Source organism: Harpia harpyja, chromosome 9 (assembly GCF_026419915.1).
Source record: "Harpia harpyja isolate bHarHar1 chromosome 9, bHarHar1 primary haplotype, whole genome shotgun sequence".
Classification (NCBI taxonomy): domain Eukaryota; kingdom Metazoa; phylum Chordata; class Aves; order Accipitriformes; family Accipitridae; genus Harpia; species Harpia harpyja.
In genome coordinates, this window is record NC_068948.1 from 4,809,717 (window position 1) to 4,834,155 (window position 24,439).

A 24,439-nucleotide genomic window follows, 5' to 3' on the forward strand; every position below is an offset into this window, starting at 1 on the left:
TTCCCCATACATCTGAGTAATGCTGCTATCTACTGATACATTTATGTCATACATTCCTTAAATGACTTATGTTAATAGGTCTTTTAAAATATATATTCCTTTTTGATTACTTGTTCTATGTTTTTGAAACCTTAAACACAAAGTTATGCATGAAGATTCAAAACTAAGTCTTTTTTCATTCCATGCTGTAAAAATTGTCCATTTACTTCAAAATACATCTTTAAGAAACACTTCTAAATGTGGAGAAAGAAAGATTTTTGAACCCTGAAAATGATATTTTCTGACTGGTACATTGTTCATGAATGGCTTTTTGTTGTTGTTAAAGCACACACATGGAAGTTGTTGTTCTTTTTCTGTGCTACTTCAAAGTATACTTGTGAACATACATTTAGAAGGTAATTTCATAGTTTAATCTTTGATAGAAAATGTTCCTGGATATTTTTCTTTATCCAGTTTCATTCCATTACTCAAAAATACAATACAAGCAAGTGAAGTAGCCAAAATTCTAACTCAACAGATTATTTTTTGTGCTTCACTGTCTTCTACAAATTTCCCTATCCCTGTTTCTTTTCTCTGACTGTTTTCCCCATAGTTTTTCTCTGATGTATTCCAGCGTGGTAAGTTGACCTATGTTTTATTATTGCAGTAATACATTTCTAACTCCTCTTGGATCCTTTATATTTTTTCTTTACCCTCACTGATGTTGAAAACTTTTAAAAATACATTATTTTCTTAAATATATGTTGTTCATTGAAAGAGAGAAATTCATCAGAAGGTGAGAGCCACTGAAAAGATATTATTTATCAGACTAGAACTTCAGAATAAAAAGGAAAATAAATAGAAGCAGATGAGAAAATAGCTTTAAGATAAATAGTTCGAAGCCAATCTTTTTTATTCTGTCATCATCCATCCTGTTATTATTTCACGACATAAATTTCTAATGTACCGGCTACAACAATATTCTGTTGCCAAACACACAAGGATTAGCAAAGGAATAAATCAGGGTGCCACCAGCGCAGGAGTCTGGTCCTCCCAAGGAGACAATTATACATACAAAAGTGTTTCCAGAGATGGATTATCCAGGAAAAGGTAGACGTTAGACAGGCTGTTTGAGGTTTTTCCTACTGCGGGAAAGGACTGAACAAAGAGATAAATCTTAGTTGTGCTTTTCTTGGCCAGTATCTACCAACATCAGCATGCAACTTACTGTAGAATTTTGGAAAAGCAGAAATGGATGGCTCTGCATTAGCTAGGTCCCAGCCTAGCAACTTGAAAAGAGTACTCAACAGCAAAAAAAATGGAATAGGAACAGCAACTAGACATGCTGCTCTTAATTCATGTTACTTAAGAACCAGATAGATGCAGACAGTAGCAAGAGAAGGGTTCATGAATCTTTTACAAGTAGACAAAGCCCAAAGCCATGAATTATGCGACTGGTTGAGGCTCTTTGGAGATGAAGCATTGTCTTTTATCTGGCAAGAATGTTGTTATTCTTTTCTGCTACGACAGAGATTGCTATTAGATAATATAATCTGTGTACCACGGAAATAAAATCTTTGCGCTCTTCAGGGTTTGATCTACACTGAGCTAAAAGCCGAAAGGAAGAAGAAACTCCTAGAACTATTTTCAATTGAATTAATGTGACAGATTTGGAATGCACATAATTGTACCTCTCCAGATGTTTGCACAATAGTAAAAAAGCCACACAGCTGTATTCCAGAGAGAGTAAGTGACCATGGAAAAACAGAATTTGTCCTGGGGTCTTTTTTCCCCCAACTTTTCCCATGCTGTTTTTTTGCAGTAGTTGGTGAAAGTAGTCACCTACTCCCCATGTCTGTGAGGAGAGGGCTCACACCACCTAATGTTTTTAAGCATAGTCTGGCTTGCCATGTATCAGTGGAGAGAAACAAGCATTTGTAATGGACTATGCAACATGCCTAAGATCCAAACTGCCCTTTCCTCACTGAGTATACAGGAGCACATCTTGCTCAAGAGCCTAAATGAGGTACTGTGATTCCCTTCACAAATTCTTGAACAACTTGTATTTGCTACTTGTTTTTTCTCTACTCATTATTTTCTCCTAGAATTCTTACAAGAGCAACTATTCATTTCTTAACCTTTACATTCTATATGCAACAGATTCCTTTTTGCCTACAAGTCTTAAATCAGCTATCTTATCTTTGAGTGGTTACCATTATGCCCATATATGAATAGGAAATATATTTATATGCAAAATGTTACAACACACTTTTTCAGTTTTCCCCAATATTTATAACTGAGTGAAGAATATGTTTTAAATGATATAAAATATTCTAGTATGTTTTCCACAGTGCATTGTATGATTTGTTTTAAAGATACTGTCTATTATTTTCTGAGATGGGCTGTACAGAAAATAGGAAAGTGTTTCGAAAGTTACCTTTCTCACTAGTATTTATTGAAACTTAGAATATTCTGTTTGATCCATTACATTTATCAGTAATAGTCTGAATTATACTATATAATTTATCTTCCCTGGATAGGACTGGAAAAGACAGGCTTTGCTCTAACTAAAGCACAAGGCATCTTCTGCTTATCTGTTTCCTCAAAATGTCATCTAAATTCTTAATTTATATTCCAAAATCTGTGTCAGTTTTCTGTCTTCCATCTTAATGAAACAAAAATTACATACTTCTTTCCATCATTTCAGGGATGAAAAAAAGAAAAACCTATCTTGCTTTATCTATTGGAAATGAATATCCTCAGTTTAATTTAAATCCCGTCTCTTCAAGTAGGAGTAACTTACCAAGTCGCTAAGATCAAATCATCAAACCCCTTTGCCTCCCCAAAATAACATTGACATGTCAGATCATGTAATCAAATCCTCTTTGCTTCATATGGAGGCTGATAAACTAAATATGATATATGAACTAGAGGGAAAAAATAACAAGCTGATACACTGATGCTAGTGGAAAGTGCCTAACAAGACAGGAATTTCTATTAAAACTTTTTGAACCCGGGTATTCGCTATTCTGCTCCTTCCACCTGGAAGGAGACAAGACCTGCTTTACAGCTGAAAAGAAATTCTGCTCATTTACACAGCCCTAAATCTTTATTTTGTTTTTTAAAGATTACTTCCTCCCTCAAATCAAGTTGTGAGCCACCGTTTTTGTGGCTGCTTTAGTAAAAGCTTGGTTTAATTGCATCTACACCTTTGCACGTGATGTGAGTGGCCTTTCATACTAAGATATGACAGCCACAACACAATCATATGAAATTTCGTGCCCCATTTTCCAATTAAAGGCAAGCCAGTTATAAAATGTCTTTCAAAGAACATTCAATGTAAAAAAAAGAAAAATGTATATATACATATAGGTACTTATATAGATTTACATCTATCTAAATCTTAAGCAGTTCACAATTACTAGTTCAAGGATCCCTGTCAGCCAATAAATTTTGAGTCCTCCCTATTTCCAGTATACCCAAAGAACTGAATTTTAAAGAATCCCTGTTACCTGAAGACAGTTCTTAGGAAAAACTCACCCACCCCTTCACAAATTAGGCAAGATGGAAAATCTACTGCGGGCTTGAGGCTATTGCTAGTGGAATTTTCTACTATATAAGAAACAAATTCCTTATTCTCTGGGGAAGAAGGGCCATATTGGTGGTGATGACATAGTGCTGAGGGCATTTTGTAGAAGGTGGAAAGTGCCTTCAGCTGTGTCATTCTCTACTTGGGAGGAAACAATGCACTTTACAGAGCCAGAGGCACATACAGTGAATTCAGAGAGGCAGTGCAATCTGAGATACATTACAGCTGCTACCCAGTGAGGTAAAAGTGTTTTGCCAGCCTTATCTGCAGTTCTGCTTCTAGACAAAATGGAGTGTAACTCTTGAAGCTTTCTTCAGGTTGTTTGTTTGCTTGTTTTGGGGGAGGGGGGCATTGAAAATTTTGGTGCAGCATTGTTAAATATTGGGTTTCTAAATAAGCTTCCAGGCATTACACATGCTTGAAAGGACGACCAATTTATATCACTAAAAACTATGTACATAAGTGACAGTAAGTTGTGGAGCTAGAGGAGGGGATTACCCAAAGCAGCTGAGCTAAGGCATGGCTCACCACGGCTGAAAAAGAAAGGCTTTACTCTTCCTGTCCCTCCGCTCAGCCACATGGTTCCATCCCAGTGACGGTCTGGGTTGGCACCAGGCACGTCTACGAGTCGATTCAACTCAGCATCTCAGCAAGTTTCTCTTGCTGGGTCAGCCTCTTGCTAGGTCGGTAAACTAGACACATGGATGGAGAGACCTAGCATGAAAGATGGGAGTAGGAAAGCTTTCCTCTTGAAGCATAAGGCTGCCATCACACAAGTGCCTGGGGAGAAGTCACATTACCCTTTTGTAATTGGGACCCGACTGATCAGCATGCCCTGCCTCACCACTAGCTCTTGCTGCAAGCACAGACAAAACCAAATGAACTCAGAACAGTTTGTAAAACTTTCTGATTGAACTTAGACTTTCCCAGTTCTCGTAGAAAAAACAGGCTTGAAAAAATAATCTATTTTGAAGTGCTGGAATTTTCTAACTGAACTACACTGCTCGCTTCTCTGAACCTCTTACAACCATCTCTTTAACCACATTGCTAAAAGCAACGTTTTTGCCTATTGTTATCTGAAAGTGCTACCTTCAAAAGTGGAGTGACGACCGTGTACAGAACCTGGTGATTATTTTTCCTTTAAGGCAGGAACATGATGCCTTAATGTTACAATTAGTCTATGGTGAGAAGTCAAAAGTCCAGCAAAAAGCCCTGCTATCTCTAATTCCCCTGTTCAGCTGCACAGCTGCCTTGGACCTGCTGCAAATTCTGCCGCAAAAATCAATGGAGACAACTTTCCAGTCACCTCAAGAAAGCCTAAATCAGACCTTTATTACCATCAGCACAGATTTTACTGTCTTTCTCTTGTATTCTCAAACATTTAATCACATTAGTGGAAAGCTCTGGACTTCCACATATTAGAGGTACACTTTTGACAAATTCCCCTGAAAAACCCTCTCATTTCAGCACTTACCATCTATCACTCATGGTTCATTTTAAAGGCAGAAATCCTCTAGGGAAACTGTGATCTCCCTTCTGTTTGTCTCTTCCGTAAGTTTTGTATTTTATCAAGGATACATTAATGAAAGTACGCAGAGACGATTCAGAATTTTCTAAGACAAGAGCAATTACGGTAAAGAAAGATAATGCAGCCAACAGGATTTCTGTCACTTCTCACGGGTGAGAGAGCATTGCATGAAAACATCTCAGCAACATTTTTCCTTAAGTCAATCTTTCTGCCAAAGATTTTCATGCATGCAGTAAAGTACCAATGCTAAGGTAAATGTCAAAGTAGCAACTGCTTCAATCTTGTAATTTTTCTAATAAACCCACATATTCTTGTTACTGCTATGTAGACCTTTTTCCTCTCTAATGTGCGACTTCCACTGAATTGTTACCTTGATAGCTATTTAGAGCTGCATTCCTGTACCTTCTGGTGCTTCACTGTCTGATGACGGCTGAATCAGGTGTCAAAAAAGCATTATGCCAAACCAGAAATAATTCAGAAGTGAGATAATAAGCCAAACACTTATATTTGATCCCTTGTAGGCTAGGTCACTCTGTTTCAGCACAGAAAGCCACCATCTGTGATGGCCGTGGCATGACTACCAGTGTCCTCTGTGATATTTAGATTAAGATATAAATAGGAGAATCTCCTATTGTAAGCAGTCTGAAAGCTGAAAATGAAAGCATATTGGAAGAAAATTTAATTAGGATCTTTTAGTTCATCAAAGGACTCTGGAATGAGTGTGAATGAACTTCCAGGGCTACAGAGACTTGTAACCTCCCATAAGAATATGGCTCCATAACTTTCCTTCAACATTTTTAAAGGAAATTCAGCTGTAAAAAAAAAATTGTGATAAACCTAAATTGAACCGAAGCAACATATCTAATTTTTACAGTCTAGTAACTGCTAATATCAAATATTCATTTCTCCCAACAAGCAGGTAACTATAGCAACAAACACAACATTGCTGTATACAAAGATGCTGAGGAACAAAAAAAAAAGGTTAAAATCTTTACATTTATCTCAGGTTTTTTAATTTTTTAACCTTCTTTAGAATTACCAGTACAGCTGTCAACTATTTAAAATATATGCAAATCATTAATTTAGTAAAATATTATGGAGACACTGAACAGCTTCTATACACACACACTAGAAGAATCCCATTCCTCTCTGAAAACTGCAATCAAAAATAATTTCCAATTAAAATACTTTCTGACAAGAAGAAGAAAATTAATTTAAATTTTAGCTCTAGGACGAAAGGAGAATGAGCAACGTCATGTTTCATTTTCTTCAGCCTGTCACTTCAATTCTCTTTTGAGGAGGACTTATTTTCAGATGATATAATTACAATCCTGAAATGGCAGTTTTAAATATACATGACAGATGTTTACTAAATTGAAATACATTTGCAATAAAATTTACTTCCCCTCCTCTTCACTCCAGAAGCAAAGGCCAGATTCTAGGTTCTCTTTTCTGTTGTAGTCTCTTAAAGCTGAAATATTTTCATGAATGTCAGTGAAAATATCCCCCATTTCAAAGACTGTAATTCTCCTCCCCTACCAGCACTACCATGCATTTCATCTGCAGCATATACATTGCGTGGCCTGCCTAAGTGTACTTTCAAACTTTATGCAAGGCAACATCCTAGTATAAATACTACAAAGAAAATATAAGGTGGCAAGGATATTCAATTCTTACATTGAAAATAACATCTCATCTAGGGCAGGTTGTGGTCCAGTATTCTAAAAACCATTAAATGAGCAGTGTCAGGCAACATGGGCTGAAGTAATCATACGCTGCACATCAAAAAAGAAAAGTCAACATTCATAAATACTGCTCCATGGTACCATCAACCTACAAGGCAGAATTCATATTTTAGATGGAGGTATCTATTTAAAGATGGTAGTATAATATGGCAGAAACTTAAAGTGTTTACAAATCACTTTTCTGAGTGAGCAATATCTTCCCTTAAGAGTGATTTATATATGGTCTTGAAGGAGTCAACTTATACTCATTCTGCAGGGAGAATGATGCTTTATGGATTTCCTCTCAAGGAAATTGAGTTTGCCTTAAAAAAAAATAAAAAAAAATCCATGACACAAAACAGATCAAATTAAAGATGTCAAAAGCAAAATGTAAAAAGTCATCAGCAAAAACTGAATTATTTGCATAAAAGGCAGCATTCTGATCACTGACAGAGAATTCAGTGATCTTCCAGAAAGGAAAAATCAATCATTTAGGGAACTTTCATAGCCATATCAAAAAAGTATATAACATATATAAAGAAAAGGCTAGCCCTTCTGTGGTAAATTGAACTTTAATTCTACAGTAATCAACCACAGGATTGAATGACTTAATTTATGCTTTAGATTTTGAGCTTCTGAAATGTTTATATATACATAATAAGGATGTAATGTCCAACATTTACAACTAAAAAAAGATTCAAAGGCTGTCACTAGTCTCTCTGGGATGTTCCAGCTATATTTTAATTACGATTTCAATTTTTGCACTTTGCCCAATATATAAAAATTGAAAACAAATAGGCCAAAAGTTACATGAATGTATTACAAGTGAAACACTAGTGGATTCTCTAGGCCAAAAGAGAATCAGAAGAGAATGTGATTAAGATGACTCTTTATATTTATACACACTTAATTCAACAATTTATGCATCTCCAGGTCTCTTCAAAGGGATATTTCTTCAGGATATTTCTGTGTATTTACCTGTTCCAAGAACTTAAAGGTATAATTCAATCAAATATACCAACACTATTCACATTCTTCCTTCTCAGATTGCCTTTTAATTGATTTACTGAGTATATAAACAGAAAACTAAAAACTAGTTATTCATGTAATCTAAGAGGGATTTGGTTTTTTTTTAAACCTTGAATAGAGTTTTATATAACTCAATAGTACAGACTGAGGACTATGGGGTGTTAACTCAACTAAATACAGAAATGCTACCTAATGCTTTACACAAGCCAAAAGAATACAATGACACTGAGAGTAAAAGCTGAACCCACCCCCCACACACACATTTTAATTCATGTTATTGTAATTAGATACTCCAGCACAAAGGACAGGTACAATTAGGCAGAATTTGGAGAGAAAGAATTTTCTCTTTGATGGTATTAAGATAAAATCTCCTACAAACCAGCATATTTTAAATAATTTTTGCTACATACACTCTAAAAATAGAAAGTCATTAGAAAACAAGAAAGATAAAAGAAAGTGAAAATAAATGAGAGATGAACCTGTTATCTGATTGGCATTTGGGGAATCAAAAGTAATATCCCATTGATGCCAGAGGAATTATCCCACAATAACAGCTCTGGGAAATCTGAGTTATGCTAGCGGAACACTAAAAATAACCATATATGTATTTGACAATACCTTTTTATGTTAAAGAAAGAAGGGTTAAGCAATCTGGACCCACAGTTTTACAGCTAGATTCTTTTTTCCTTTTTGGTATTAAACATTAATCCAAGGGTTTAATTTTCTTTGTTTTCTCTTGAGAAAATGACTAGTGTGTAATCCTAATTTCTGGCACTGGGTAATTCTCTCCCTTGCCAAGGTGTTAACAGAGCATACAAATGAATATATGTTTGGTGAATTTCCAACAATATTAAGGCTATGTGTTCATTATACTCACAAGTACATAAGTATATATTTGATACTGCTCTTGACTAAAGGTAGAGTTGTTGACCACTCAGTTTCCAGAGCTTTATTGTATTTTGAGAAAAGAAAGAATAGTGATTGATTTTCATATTAAAGCACACAAAACTTTCTATCCTGAAGTATATCTGGGGGAACTCTTGTAGAGTCCCAAGTGCTCTGAGCTTCAACTCTGCTGTAGCTAAGCAATTGTTCCTGTAGTGACTTTGAAGTAATTCCATTTACTTTTCAGCACTAACTCTACTTGAGTCACGCTGGTTGTAAACTGGCTACTTTCAGATGTTTTCCTCTTTGCTCTCTTAAGCACTGAGCATTCTGAAAGTGCTGATACTTGATGCAAAAATCAAAATTTTATGATAGAAAACTCAAAAAGTTTTTTCAAGGATTAACTGCGATACATCCTTACTACTTCTATAACAAGGAGTTAATCTTATCCAGACAGCAAAACCTGTTTGGAAACTTGGGATATTTGCAAGAAAAAGAGGATGTATTGGGATTAATCAATAGAGACTTACTTCCACATTTTATAGTCATATTCCTTGGCCCTAAGAAAGGATTGAAAAACATGGGTAGTGAGAATTTTTCAGATTTTTCTCACCTTTTGGCCCTTCCAATCCTCCTTCTCCTGAACTGAAACCATTGCCTCAGGCATCTACAAAAAGCATGGTATGTCTCCAACCTGGAATTTCAAAGTTTTACTATCTTCCATTGTAGCTGAACTTTAGTGACCATTGGGCCCTTCATACTAGCAGAATGTGCCAGCATTTAGTAATTAAACAGGTCTCCCTGCAAAATCTGCCACTTGAAGGTTTTTTGTTATGAATACACCCCTTCTTTTCCCCTCTTAGACAGTCATTTGTCACAGTGGGATTTTAACATCAAACATCCATAGACCTAATATTCCTTTCAATTTTTTTACATAAAGAAACTCTAGCCAAAAAAGATAACATTTGACTTATCAGCCTCTATTCAAATTATATGGGCAGCTGATACCATGCTTTGTGTCACTCTTAGTGTCTTGAAGATGACATTTTTTTAAATCTCTCTGCAATAAATCAGTGTCAGAGAAACTCGTGATGTTTAGATGAGTGACACATCTAGAGGATCAGCAAAATATCTGCCACAGGAGCTAGTGATACCAAAACTCCTAAGAGAGACACAATATAAATATTTCTCAGTGCAGCTACAGAGAACTGCAAGTTCGAAAAATCATATTCACATCATCTTGTGGAAAATACAGAGCTTTTCCAGAAAGTAAGCTATTATAGGAGTATATATTTTAAAATGATGCTTAGAGTCATCAATAGTTGAGAATCACGTGGTTTTCATATTATGGTGGATAACATACTAGAGGAATGAAGAGCCAGTAACCTATCTAAGAAATAAATCCAAGATCCTCATGAAGAGCTGGCAATGCTCTTTTTCTTCTCTCAGCATCAGAAGGAAACACAGAGAAAGCAAGTAGAAAAAGATTCCTTTGAGAAATGGCTTGGGATTTCATGTGGTTCAGCCACACAGAGGGGGGAAACAGGTCCTTGCAGAACCTCTGCCTGTTAAGTGGTTATTATTTATCCCACCTGCAATCTACAGTTTAAAAAGCTTAAGAAGTATGTATAGCAATTATCCCGGTTTATATTGGATGAAATTGTAAAGGAGCACGCACACATAGATGTCAGCCAGCAGAGCTGGCAGGATGATAATGTGGAGTCTGCAATGGCTAGGGGTTTCTACCTACAAAGTTGTTGTCAACAAACCAGAGTTTAGGACTGGGAAGGAAAACCTGCTGTGGGCTCAACCATCCACACAGAGGAGCTGCTGCAAGAATTTGAAGGGAGCTCCAGCAGTCCCTGGGGTTTTGCAGCTAGTCATGCTCAGTTCAGAGTGGGAAAGGTAAATGCAAGACACAGAGTATAAGCAGTAGCTTATTCAGTGAGCCTGTCATTTACAAAGAAAGCAAATGTGTTTGTGCACCCAATGGTTTTATTTTTTCCAGAGGTAGGATTGTTACATGTTGTGCTTAGTGTTTTGAAGAAAAGCCATTTAGTGATTTATCTGCCTTGTGATCTTGATATTATATTCACTCTCCAGAAAGAGTCAGCAACATTGTGCTGAAATGGTTGCCTGTGAGGTTCCTGATGTGATATGTTCACCCTTCGTAGATGTTTATAGAAAAGAAAATCTGGTCCCTATTATTGTCAGATAATTTTTTTTTTTTTAAACAAAATCTATCAAACTATGTGTTGAATTAAATGAAAGTAGAAACTGATAATAACAACGTAATGAAAGATTTGCAGAAATTCTGCCACTACAGCTTTATGTAGAGCAGACCTTTTTTTTTTTTTTTTTAAATGAATAATTTTTCTAATGTTCTGGCAATGGGAATCTTTACTATTCCTAACCTGTATGATACTACTTATATTTTGACATATAATCTTTACTTTCATTTACCTCTTTTGCACAGCCTCTTTCAAGATTTAAGAATGGGTTAATGAGCTTTCTCATCAAAAACATAACAGGAATCAAACGGTACATCTAGTAAAGTAAGATTCTTTCTCACTGCAGCCATTTAAGCCCAAATGCTGGAAAGTTCATCATAAACAACTTCAAATATGAGTTTACATCTCACTAACAAGCAGTTTCCATCTCTCTGTCCATTTGTTCTTAAGCTAGCATTATAACTGGGAGATTTCTTCTCCTCATTTTCTACTTTTCTACTATTTGAGATACAATGGACTATGGAATAATCTCTGAGAAGAGACCAAAGACCCACCACTTTTTTTCACTGGCTGAAGACCCACTGCTCCTCACATTTACAGACATCAGAAACCATATACTATAGGGAGCGCATTAATCAAGGGAAAAGGATGAATGGTTTGTTTATCTTGTATTTTAAGCAGAAAAGAAATAGGAGCTATTGCCGTATCTGTCACTAAAAAACCCCAAACCGTAGAAATTGTGGTCCAGCTATGGAACTTATTATATTGCAAAACAAGTTCAAGGTGTGCAAGTGGGAATTTTGTCAGAGAAGACAAGACAAAATGATACAATTATTTCAACTCAGAGCTGATATGCTCCAAGGTATACGTTTTCCCACAATCACTGTAAATATGAATATTTTAGAGGTTAATATGAAGATCAAATGTGGAATGCATTTGCTGAAAAGATTAATATCTTTTCATTAAAAATGAGAGCGCACTGTTGGTTCAGCATTTGCATTTAGATCAAGTAATAAGTATATTGACTGCTTAAGACACATATCTCCAAAATGGAAAATAGGGATAAAGAGGGTAGCGTCTATATGCAGAAATGGACAAGCTTTTTCTATTTCCTCCTGCTACCCCTTCAGAGAACTTAAGCCCTATCAACAAGAACACTGTGATTTACTTATCACAGCAGAACTGGTTGCATACTGTAAAGAACATTTATGCAAGCATTCATTCCTTTTTACGAACAGTGTATTGGTGAACACGTATTGGTGGGCTGCTGTTGACTTGAAAAATTGCTAGCCACTGTACAGACATTCATCAACGTATGGACAGGAATGGGTATTTGCTAGTTGTTATACACTGCTTTTTGTTGCAGTTGTTTATAGCTTAGAGCTATCCGGTTAAGCGGGAGGCTCAGCCAGCTATTACGTTATTACAAACGGTCCACATAAACATGAGCAGGATGGGCTAATGTAACTCCAGGTTTCTCATCATTTATGGCATGAGGCTTTCAGCTCCATGTTTCCAAGTAATAAAGAGAGGGACAGGTATATATGATTCAAACAATGGTAGATTGATGCCCCAAGATTGGTTCAAATGGTTACAGAATATAGCACTTGCTTACTGAAACGGTGGCATGGCTTGTGCAGGCACACAGAGTGTAAGTCTCAGTGGAGATCACACATTTTATTTAACTGAATCTAGCCCAGGGTTTCTCAGAATCACAAAATACTTGAATTGCTTTTCTTGAGGTGTTTAAAAACATATGTGACAGCATATAGTCCAGTATGTAGCAGATACCTCAAACTGCTTGTTAACTTTAATTCAAATTAAGCACAGCAGTTCCTATCAAAAGCAAAAGCATATTACTCCTCAAACTGTGAGAAGTAAAGTAAATATTTCACTTAAGCAACTGTGGTGGCAGCTTTCTTATAGTACTTTAGTCACATAAAATTTATACAAATCATAGAGCTGCTTTCTTGCAGAGCAGAGGAGTCTGTAACACTGGCAAAACAGCATTGTGGGTAAGCAGAAAAACTGATTACTGATCCATAAAGGAAATTTAAGAGTTGATTCTACAAGAGTACAAGCATTTTCTCCTCCTATGCACATGAGGAACATTATTTTTCTTTCACTGCAGGGAAGTGTCACTTTGAAGTGGACTTTCCATCCCTGAAACACAAAATTCAGGACATTTCCTCAAGGTTTCTTCCCTCTTTTTTTCTTCTTCTCTCTCCCGCCTCTTTCCCCCCCCCCCCCACTTTTTTTTTTTTTTTCTTCTCTTTTCCTGTTGTGCTCCATTTCAGGTCATTTAGACCATACACTTTGATGGAGGGCATCCTTCTCCTCTGAATTTATGAATTAAAATGTATTCTCCAATGGATAGCTGGAGGTATAATTTGCCCCCTAACACTCTTCAATCTTTATTGCTGACACATTCAAGGATGCCTAACTCCCACAAGAAAAAAAAACACATTAATCTTCAAAAATACGTCCTTACCTGCCTTCTGAAAATGAAAATGGATGTTCTTTGAGAAATTATCTGAGTTTTGCTTTAAACCCTGAGGATCACACACTTTTGGAAACAATTTTGAATCTGAAAAATTTATAAATAAAAATACACTGGTATATAAATACAAATCCTGCATGGTGCTAAGTATTTCCTTGGAGGCATGAAGCACTCAACTTCCGTCAGCAGATGTCAATAGAAATCAAAAGCACTCAGCAGCTTGCTGGATATAATCTGGGGGATTCCTACATATGCTTTTTCTGCATACTGGAGAGAATGACATTTTGCTTAATGCTTTTGTAGGTAATACTATACTATGGAAGTAGCTCCAAAGCACACACTATCACGCATCCCTGTTTAATCAAACACACATTCAATTATTACCAAATCTAAAAAAATAAAATAGCTAGGTTGGGGATCTCAAAGTGGACAGGCAACTCAAAGGAAAGACCTAAGATGACTTTTCTGTTTCTAGACAGCGCAAGAAAGAAAACAACTCTAAAGAGAGAGCCATGCCTTGCACATTACACATTCCTTCTGCTGCCTTATGCACAGAAGAGCTTTGGAATAGCCTTTGAAGGAGAGGTCACTTAACACAGCAGGAAGCATTCCCATCTCCATACTCTCAATTTAGCAAGACACCTAATAAATGCCAGTCACAGAAATTTTGAAGCTTTGTAGGAATTTAACAAAATTGTCTTCATTTTAAGCTGATCCTGTGTAGCTGAAAGAACAAGCAGACGCACCATTGAGGTTCACCAGAGACAAGTTAATTCTTTCCTTTTTCCTTTCTTTTAAATTTTGTTTTATTTTGAAAGCATCTACTTAGAATTTACTTTTAATTCTAAAGTATTACCATAAAAAAAAAGTTTTACTTGTTTTTCATCTCCTTAAAATTAACCTAGATGTTTACTTATGCATGCTAAGATTCTCCCACTTATATTCAATTGGATATAAAACCTGAGCTCTCTAGATGGCCAAACTTTATTTTACTTTAGGGTAAATGCCTGTATTTTGACTCTTTGCACTGAAACAAGAATTTCTGAGCCTATGCCATAGCAACTTTTCCAAAAATGTTGAAACATGGAAGAATAATACGGACTGTACAGTATGTGCAAAACCTGCCAGATGCTTTGTATCACCACGTCTCAGCATCTCCCACTGGGCAATACCCCCAGTCTCCTGTTCCCTCTGATGCACAAACATGAAGTGATACCTAAAATTAAAAAAAAAAAAAAAAAAAAAAAAGACCAAAACAATAACCCAAACTATTTATATTTTATTAATTTGTCTTAAATGAAATGGAAAGTTTCCCAAAAGCATCAAGATCCAAGCAGTGGTAAAACTTACTAAAAGAGATGGAAAATATGAGTAATTTTAATCAGTGTTTTAACATGTTTTAAAAGAGTTCATATCAACCTCTGGTGCATATACATATGATTAATGAGAAATAGTTTTCTCCCTTCTCCATAACCATCCTAGAGAATTTTTACTTTAATTTAGCTTTTTAATTGGTGTCTAGGGCTAATACAGTTTTAAATAGTACACCTACAAGGAACAACTAAGAATAATCCACTTTTGACTGGTACTCCCTTTTAAGATTCAAATAGAAAATAAATAGAGCTAGCAAAAGACAGAAAAATCACAGGCAATTGACCCAAATTAAAGTAAAATCTAGGAGAAGCCACTGGTTTGAATTGGCAGTCAGGAATAATCAGATTCACCAGGACCAAGCTGTGCAGTTTCTGGAGCTGTGGAATTCCCCAGCAGAAATGCACCTTCCTCCCCGCCCCCCCATATATATACTGTGTGTACTTTCGTGAGCTACACCCGGTTACCTGCAAATACTGCTGACTCAAATGCCAGTCATCAAAACGGATCCGCTGAGTTGTTCAACATTCATTCTTTTCTCCAAGCAATGGAAAACATTACGAAAAACTTGCTGTTCTCTATGCACGTCTACTATAATACATTCTCCACTGAGATGCCAACAATGAAGGGTAAGAACTGAGGAGGTAAAAGCATTCCTCTCTCTCCTGTTCACAAATACTCTTTCATGCAGTCTTTGTCCAACCACCATTCAATGCCTCTATCTACATTTTTTGTCCTCTGATGTGACACAGCTACTAGCAAGGCTTTCAGGGGAAAGATTGTTTCTTTGTCCCATGTTTCTACAATGCACTTCATAAAAGATTGTGATAAACAGCCAAAACATTTAAGATCTACAAAGGTTCACTAGAGAAAAAATAACAACAATAAGGCACTAATATCAGCTGATATCCTACAGAGGAGTGGCAAACAGTACTCCCTCCTGCCCACCACCTTTCCGGCATCCTGAAAGTCATTTCTTCAAGCCTGGTGATATGCAGGTACCTTATTCCCTAAGCAGTAGCTACACAGACATTTCCTCCTCCACGTGTTACTCCTGTCCCTTTCCACCCGAGGCAGACAATTCTTTTACAATAATTCAATTTCATGAGCAACATAGAAATACATAAGAGTTATTTATATAGTATCAAGTTTATGTTGGGACCCAGAATTGTTCAGAAGAGGATGATTAGGCTGCTTGTCCCCAAAAGCTACTATTATGGTCAAAACCAGAAGTTATACATCTTTGACCATGAATGGCTAACTCCACAGATCTAAAAAAAGGAGGCATGAGTACCAGTTTCTAAACAAGACACACATAAGCAGGAAGGAGGACAAGAGGCTGAACCCACCAAGATGACAGAGAGCACAACACAGAGCACCTTGTGAAGAAATGGAAAACATACTTTTTCCCAAGCCTTTCACCTGACAAGATAATATTAGACTTGACTTTATCTGCAGATAATGCTTGTTATTAGCGTTAAAATTTTACACAGCCCTACATTTGGCTCATAAAACATACAGCATTTGCAGCAACACCAAAAATTACTTTGCAGTTTCAACAACACTGCAGCTTGCCATGTCACCTTCAAAGTCAAGGTATTGAATCGACTATTATTAAAAATCATGAGGAATTCAGATCTTGCTTTCAGGATATACTACCCAGCCATAATACCCATTCGATTGAGACCAGACTTTTTGTATGGAGATAGCATCATTATTTCATGAATCACCAGTGACCTTTGGAAGATACTAGGAAAAAGCAAGCATGTTCATTCCCTTCCATTGATTTTCTAATTTTGAGTAAATCAGTTTTATCTGGGGAATGGTTATCTATTAGGAATAAAAACACCTAAACTGACTTCAGAAAACAGTATAAAGCTTTTGAACTGAAACAATGAATTTAGAAGGGAAACTTGAGGCAAAAATGTAGTGATTATAAGAATTTTAACTTGGGCGTGATTCTGTGGCCAGCCACACAAGTATGAAAAAATTGGAATCTCTTGAAACTGAAAAGACAGATCTACAGGCCCAGACCTTAGTTTAACTGGAATATATGTCTGGTTTACCCAGTCATTGTCTACTGTTGGAAAAACCTGCAGAAAGACTACTCACCTAAAATGGGAAGTGGTATGGGCATAATTTTCATCTGGTTAAAATGAGAAATAATGTGCTGAATATCGAGAACACTGGCCAGTCCTGAATCTAACCAACTTAGAAGACAAGTTCAGTATATCAACACATACCTGAAACAGCCTGCAGAAAAATTACTTGGTCATCTTCAGGAACCTAAGAGCACACAGTTCTACGTAATCGAAGGAAATGGTGATTTATAGAGTAACTGTTTAGGGTCATCACTGTATCGGTGCCCAGATCTCTCATATTCTGATAACTAAACCTTTGTCTTAACAGATTGGTTCTACTTTATTATCTTCTGAACACGAAATGATCATACCTAAGGTTGCTTTGCTATCAGTTTACACTCTCATAATGTTAATGATCTATAATAAACATAGATTTTGGCATTATGGTAATTCACCTTAAAACCACATGCAGACTACCTGTCCCTTTACTATTCCTTTTTTGTATTTTCATTTTTTGCCTATGGGGTACCAAGTTAATTAGTCCATTAAGTCCACTCAATAAAAAGAAAATTCTAGAAAATTATTTAAAGCACCAGACTGTAACAACCTCATAGCAAGGTATATGCACAATTCGGTTTGGGTTTTTTTCACTTCCAAATGGTCAGTTGGCAAATCTAAGTTGAATTCAACTTATTCCTGAGATCTTTGCTCTCACCATCGAACACTAAATGTCTTGCCCAGAAATTAGGCATTACTAGATTTATAAATATTGATCAGAGTATATAACTTCTTATGCCCAAATAAGAAATAAACAAAAATCTTAAGAGACTCCTCAAAGTTGAATATCTGAATCCCCACCCCTGCAATACTCTGAACCTCTTTTTACATCACAGAAGATTATAGGCACAAACACTAAAGTGTCAGACTGGCGATAGGAAAATGTTCACTTACCTCACGATCCAGCAGTACAGGTGACACCACTGTAACAATATCTCCCTTTTCTGGGTCAATATAGAACATATTTGGAGATGGTTTGGTAGGCGTCTGTTTGAGGATGTTATACCGCAGGAGAGCATTGTCTGTGCTAGAGTCATCAGCGTCAAATGCTGTCATACGCATCACAGTCGTTCCTAAGGGAAAGGTGGACAGACAACAGAATGCAGTTAGCAAGAACATGTAGAATTATGCTGCCTTCACATGTGAGAACCAGGTGGGTACAATACATAATTATCTCATCAAGACCGCTAAGTAGTTTCACCTGATACTTGGTTTGTACTTGTATTTGCATTATTTTTACTTGCTGCTGAGCCAAAACCAAAAGACTAGTGTATCTGGTTTGCAGCAGACATACGACTCTAGCATAAGTTCCCCGTATTTGAATGTTTTGTTGCCATCCATATTAATTACATTTCACTAAATGAACTATGCAGGTATCTTTTTCACTTTAAATTCTACAGGTAGAAAGTCTTCAGGATATTATCATGAACATGACAATTCTGAAATAAAAGAAAGATCTCTATTTTCACTTTAAAGTCTTGCACAGTTTCAGAGTTGGTTAGACATTATAATTTCTGTCAATAAGAAATTTTGTAATGATTAAAGCCTACATTTTTCTAATGTCAATTTGTACAAATTTATGGGCTTATTACATCAGCCTCAATAAAAAATAAAACAAACCACACTCCATTGCCAGGCTATCCTTTGAGTGATGAAGGTTTTTTTAACATGAAAATCCTACGGCATACAGTTCTGCTAGAGAGTGCAATAAGGTAAACACTCTCGACTGCACAGATTCCTAAAGGATGTACAGAGGAAAAACCTCACTCCTCTTCTACCTCACACTTAACACAGGGAGGACCGAGATGCTGCCGATTCTCTACTTAGCTAGTGGAACACATACTCCTGCAGCACAGGATCCAGTCTTTTCCTCTCCCTTAGACGGGCACACCAGAGGCTGAAATAGCCTACAAAATTCTGTCATAGCATTTTTATTTGCTTTGTACAGTACATTGAGAACCCAAGAAAGGAAATAATTCGGCACCTGGGCTGAACCGTGAGATATTCAGCACTAGACCATTACAGTTCCTTAGTCAGTTCATTTATGGGTATAAATGTAAGCATTATTTAAAAAAAAAAATCTACTAAAAATAATACCAAAGAAAACTAAAGTATTTCTGGTAATATTGACCTGAAGAAAGAATAAAATCCTACCAAATAACAACTCATGATCAAATCAACAAACTAGTTTCAATGGTGGATCAAAGTTAAGTAACAAATTAAAGCAAAGGATATTAGCAAAATTTATACAAATAAGAAATCTAGGAAGGTATCCATTCTTTTGCCTAAAAAATCCCAACTAAAACAATTTATCAGATTCCATCAATTATCAATTACATAATTTACATTACATAGCTTAGCACTGAAACCATATTATCTAATGCGTGAATCACAATGTCAAAGTTAGTTATAATTCTTTGTTAGAGATTAATTCTTATGTGGTGGCTAACCCTTTCTTTTCCCCCCATAGACTTTCAGCGGGCAAGTATTATTTTCAAATATGATGATAAAAAATATTTCAAATACAGCATTTTCATTTCTTAACAGGTCTGTAGGACCGTATGATCTGTTCCCAGTATCCACGTAGCCTTTTGTGGCAAAATAACTACAAGTGACTGAAACCTGGTACAGACAAGGCCTAAGACATTACATTGGAAGTGCCTGAAGAACAGAAATACCTATCATTGATGTACAATGATAAACAGTGAGTTTATATTCTTCATGAAGGTCTTGAAGCACAACTCACTTAAAACATAAATAAAAATGAAATATTGTGGTAAAAGTAAAAACAAACCCAGCTTCATTTATAGCTTGACATAACAACTGCCTGGTTCACTGTTAAACAAACAGAACTGGCTTGTTTAGATATGTTTCTTTTTTTCTTTTGCTGTACTTCCCAGAGTACAAAGTATTGCCTCTTGTTGTGGTGACCTTGAATATAAGCTCTCAAAGGTTTTGCTTCGTTGCTACTTCAGGCAGAGTGACCCCCATGAGAAAAATAACAGAGATCTGACAGCATGTTGGTTTTATTCACCGGTGATTAAAGGTCAGACAGCTCAAAAAGAAGCTTACCACTGGATACCATGCCATGTTTTCCAATACTACAAGATGATCCTAGCCCTGATATTTTCACCTACTTTGTTTGGAACTTCATCAGGAGAAAAAAGAAAAAAAGAGCAGCTTTCTGTTTTGAAGAATGAAGATTCGCCCTCTTTTCACAAGTACAACACATTGTGCTATTTTTTTAGATGTTTATCGTATTTCAAGAATATTATTTATAATCATGTTAGATAACATGTTTCATTAAGGTCTCCCAAGTCACAAGACTTCAGTGAAATAAGTAAGAATTAAGGCAAATCTTCAAGGGATCATACAGAGTGCCCAAGTACAAGTGAAATCCAATGGGTTTTGGTACGCAACTCTTTCCTGAAAAATGCAATTTAATAAGATTCTATACTCAAGTACATTATACTATGTTTTAATGAATATACTGTTGTTACCATTATTCATCTATTAAAGGAGTTGATGCTCAGCAGAGATTTAGAAACTGATTAAAACATATACTCAGGTAGAAATCCTATTTATACAGTTGTCCTAGACAGTTCTACTCTCATATTTCTGATGATAAGAATGTGGAAGGCACTTGTAGATTTTAAGATCTGATGTAAATCCCCAAATCTCTAGTTACTCTGGCATAAAACTGGCTTAATACAATGGCTGAATCTGATTCTGATTTGCCAGCTGCGGTTTTTTAACCTTTCAACTCACTGGACATTATCTTGTTCTGTGCAACCATTCCTCTGGTGCATACAGATAAGAAATTCCAGCAACTCAGAAGAGCAGAGTTTTACATTCATTTTGCATAGAAATGCTAGCTCCAGGAGGAAAACTGTAGAAAATTAGATCCATTTTTTCCCTATGTTGCTTCTGTCAAAAGTTTTGAGATACTGGTTTCTGGATACCATCAAAGTGGCATTTACGTTTAAGTAAAAGTTATTCTATTCTCACAAGTTCGTGTAACAGATATAAAAATGCACATAAAATTTGGGGTTTTCTTTAGATATCATTATGCATTAGTACAGTCTATATAAGGTTGTACCTGTCTCCTGTTCATGGACATCAACACAGAAAACTACACCTCTTTAAGCATCACCTATATGCTTGCATCACTACAACAACCAGAGGAGCTGCTGAATACTGCAGCTGAAAAGAAGCCCTTGCACTGGTTTGAAAGTTGGTGCTAGGCTTCTGCAGCCATGCTGAGAATGGCTTGTCCTCAGAAAGATACCCTTTACACTCTTGTGCTCACAAGCAGGCTTAAAAACTAACCATAGTTCAATGCTGTGCATTCATTTCGAAGCACAGTGGTACCTACTCTATATTCTATTCCATTAAAACAAAACAAACAAACCCCGCCACATATGCAAAAAGCTAGAATGGGCTAGCATTTGTGGTTGATGCCTCAAAAATCACAACAGCTTTAAACCAGCAGCTAAAATATATTCCAAGGACCTTTTGGAGAAGTCCTACAGCTATATTTCCAGAGAAGAAATTTCCTATCCTAGTGGAGGTGTTCACAGAGAGAACACACATGACCACAGGTTTGGGATTGGACCACCACAAAAGATGAAGTTTATAGACATCTCTTTCCTAAAAATACAGTGACACTTTTTTTTTTTTTTTTAAAAGGCTCTACAGCATACATCCAGTCCAAAAGAGTTTAATTCAAGATGCACACTTCCTCAGTTATTACTCCTTCATCATAAAGTTTTATTCTTCATAAAAGATTCATTTCCCCAGACCCATAAACTGACTACTTCTAATTCAGTGTCATTTTATAAATACTTCCATTCCTGGCGTCAATCAAATGCAGCTGGCTTTCAAACCACAAAACAACAGCTTGCTACATTATCATGTTAAACAATATATATTAACTTATCAAGCTGAGGAAGAAATGTCTGCAAAATCATCAACTTTATAGTTCTGCCGATGATGCGCAGATACTCATTGAGGCAGTCTCTCTCAGTAAAGGTATAGTTATGCCTTGATGTATTTCAATATTCATGGTTTATTTGTCACACCTCTGGGCAGTTTCACTATTACCATAATCACTCAAAACCTCTACTTGCACCTCCCAGAGTTCCTCATTGATTAGACATATATCCCGCTAGCCAGGTCATTGCTCCAGAGGCTGCGGCTATCAATCTGTTGATTGCCCATTTGGCTTTAAGTTGGCTTGAAAATATTGGCAAAAAACTCCCCTTAGGCATTAAGAAGTAAAACACAATGCTTGCACAATTTTGTGGTGATTGGAGCAGATGGTTTCTTGGGAAAAAGCTATTTGGCATTTTGTTATTTACTTCTTAATAACCTTTCTATTTCCTTCCTTCTTTGTTTTCCTTTTTTTTTTTTGTGCCTTTTTCTCTGTCAAGATGTCAAGAGAACATCGGGAACAGTTCAGCTGATGGATGAGATTACTACTAATTCCCCATCCTTTTATTTATTTATTTATTATATTCAGCTGCCAGGTTTACAAAAAGGACTGGAACATAATGGAAGTGAGGCCTACTTACAGGTTGATGAAATATGAACAATCATCTTAAGCCTGCAGCCTTAAAAGACAACTCTGATTTTGAATACTAACATTAGAATATTATCCCAGTTTAAGGTCTGAACACTTTTAACTTTGAGAGCTACAGTTCTCAAAAACTTCACAGTGGAGTTTTCTCATGTTATTTTCACTCTTTTTGTGAGTCTCTGCTGTACGTTGAGCATGTTAAATGTTTTCTACCTGTGCTATAGAAAGGGAAGGGTCTCCTTGCCTAATTAACGTGACTATATTGCCGAGTTTTATTTCCACCTTCTCAAGTTTAGATGTACCTCCATACACTGATAACAATCAGTTGCACAATGGTATACTTTCAAAAAGTAAAGCTATTTTAACCCAAGAAGGAGAACAAAAATGAAAAATGGAATAAAAAAGTCATGAGGGTTACCTGTATCTTGAGAGCACGTTACATTTATTGCTACAGAAAAAAAGACACCAACTTCCAGAAAATGGAGCAAAGGAGGATACCCTCCTGACTACTATAATCATCATAACTAATTACATGTTTGACTGTCTTTTTGTACTTTAAAGACAATAAGCCCCAGGGAAGCAAAACAAATATAAAAAGAAAGGTCTATTATGGTTCCAATCAAGTGCATTTGAATTGCAACTACAGTTATTAACTTATGTGTGTTATTAAAAACTTGAAGGCCTTGCTCAATAGAGAAGACATTTAGTAAGAATTAATGAGTTCAGGCTTTGAGCATGTCTTATATTTGTATAGGGCAATAATTTTCTACCCTGCAGGACTTTTTCACATTGTCTCTTTAGATGTCTGGCAAATTCAGGATATGTGTATACTTTTTAAGCTAGAGTTTAGATGGCATCACTGATCAGTACACTGGGCATGCCAACATATTGCAGTCAGCAGGAGTGGAGAGATGCACTGGTGAACTATCAATTGTGGAATGAATAATAAACAAACCTCTATTGATACACAAAAGAAACTTCAGTAATGTTAAGTAGAGATGAAGAACTGTTAAGAATTGCTACTATCTATAGAGACTTAATGCAGTCAGAAAGCATATAAATTGAGTAAGAAATAATAGGACATTCCTAGTTGACCATTATGACAAAACAGTAAAGATGTATGGGCAGGTTAACCTTTAGCAATATTAGTATTTAACCTTTTTTCTCATGAGTAACACAGCCGTTTTTGTAGAATAAATTATTCACTCCTGGGATATTTTGAGAATGAGTTATATACAGTACTGTCCCTAGCCATACTGTTGGGTAGAGTGTCACATGACTGAAACCGATGTTGAGTTTTGAGGTATCTGCTACTCCAGGTGAGACCTTGATAAATGAAATGTCGGTAAATGAATTTGCATTAGTTGAAGTTAAGCGGCATGGATGCTACTTTGGTTTATTGTGCTTTGTCTCTAGTGCCATGAATGGTTCTTTCTTTAGGGTAAAATTGTTGGGTGAAAACACTGAAAATTGTTAGCCCCACCGAGGATTCCCAAATCATGCATATATTATCAGTACATACCAGGTTATGAGATTTTGTGGTAGCATATGTAATACTGAAACTTATGCTCTGCTTTGTGCAGATACAAGAAATTAAAGCATATAAAAAGAGCATTATTTATCCTTTCATAATACTAAAATCCCCATCACAGATCTTGTGTTGTACAAAATATGACACTCGTGGTCCCCGATTGGGGTAACTTACATTTTAGACACTGTGCAGTCTTCCCTCACAAAAAAAATTGCATGTAGTCTTTGCATTTGTCTGACAGACTACAGATAGCATGAAATAGGCCATTCCATGAGGAGTAAAATCAATGAAGTCTCATTTCCTATCTGGTATTGTCCAAAGGTTCATCTCCTGGATGGATAAGATGATGTCTTAGA

The 24,439-nt window shown here is 36.2% G+C and overlaps 1 protein-coding gene across 3 annotated transcripts in view; it reads right to left on the reverse strand.

Moving 5' to 3' along the window:
* CDH13 (cadherin 13) overlaps positions 1 to 24,439 on the reverse strand; it is a 541,021-nt gene that overhangs the window by 161,776 nt on the left and 354,806 nt on the right. For all 3 annotated transcript variants that reach the window (XM_052797009.1, XM_052797007.1, XM_052797006.1), the window contains exon 7: positions 17,869 to 18,047. In XM_052797009.1, the coding sequence (XP_052652969.1) occupies positions 17,869 to 18,047 (179 nt within the window). The remainder of the gene's footprint in view (positions 1 to 17,868; positions 18,048 to 24,439) is intronic.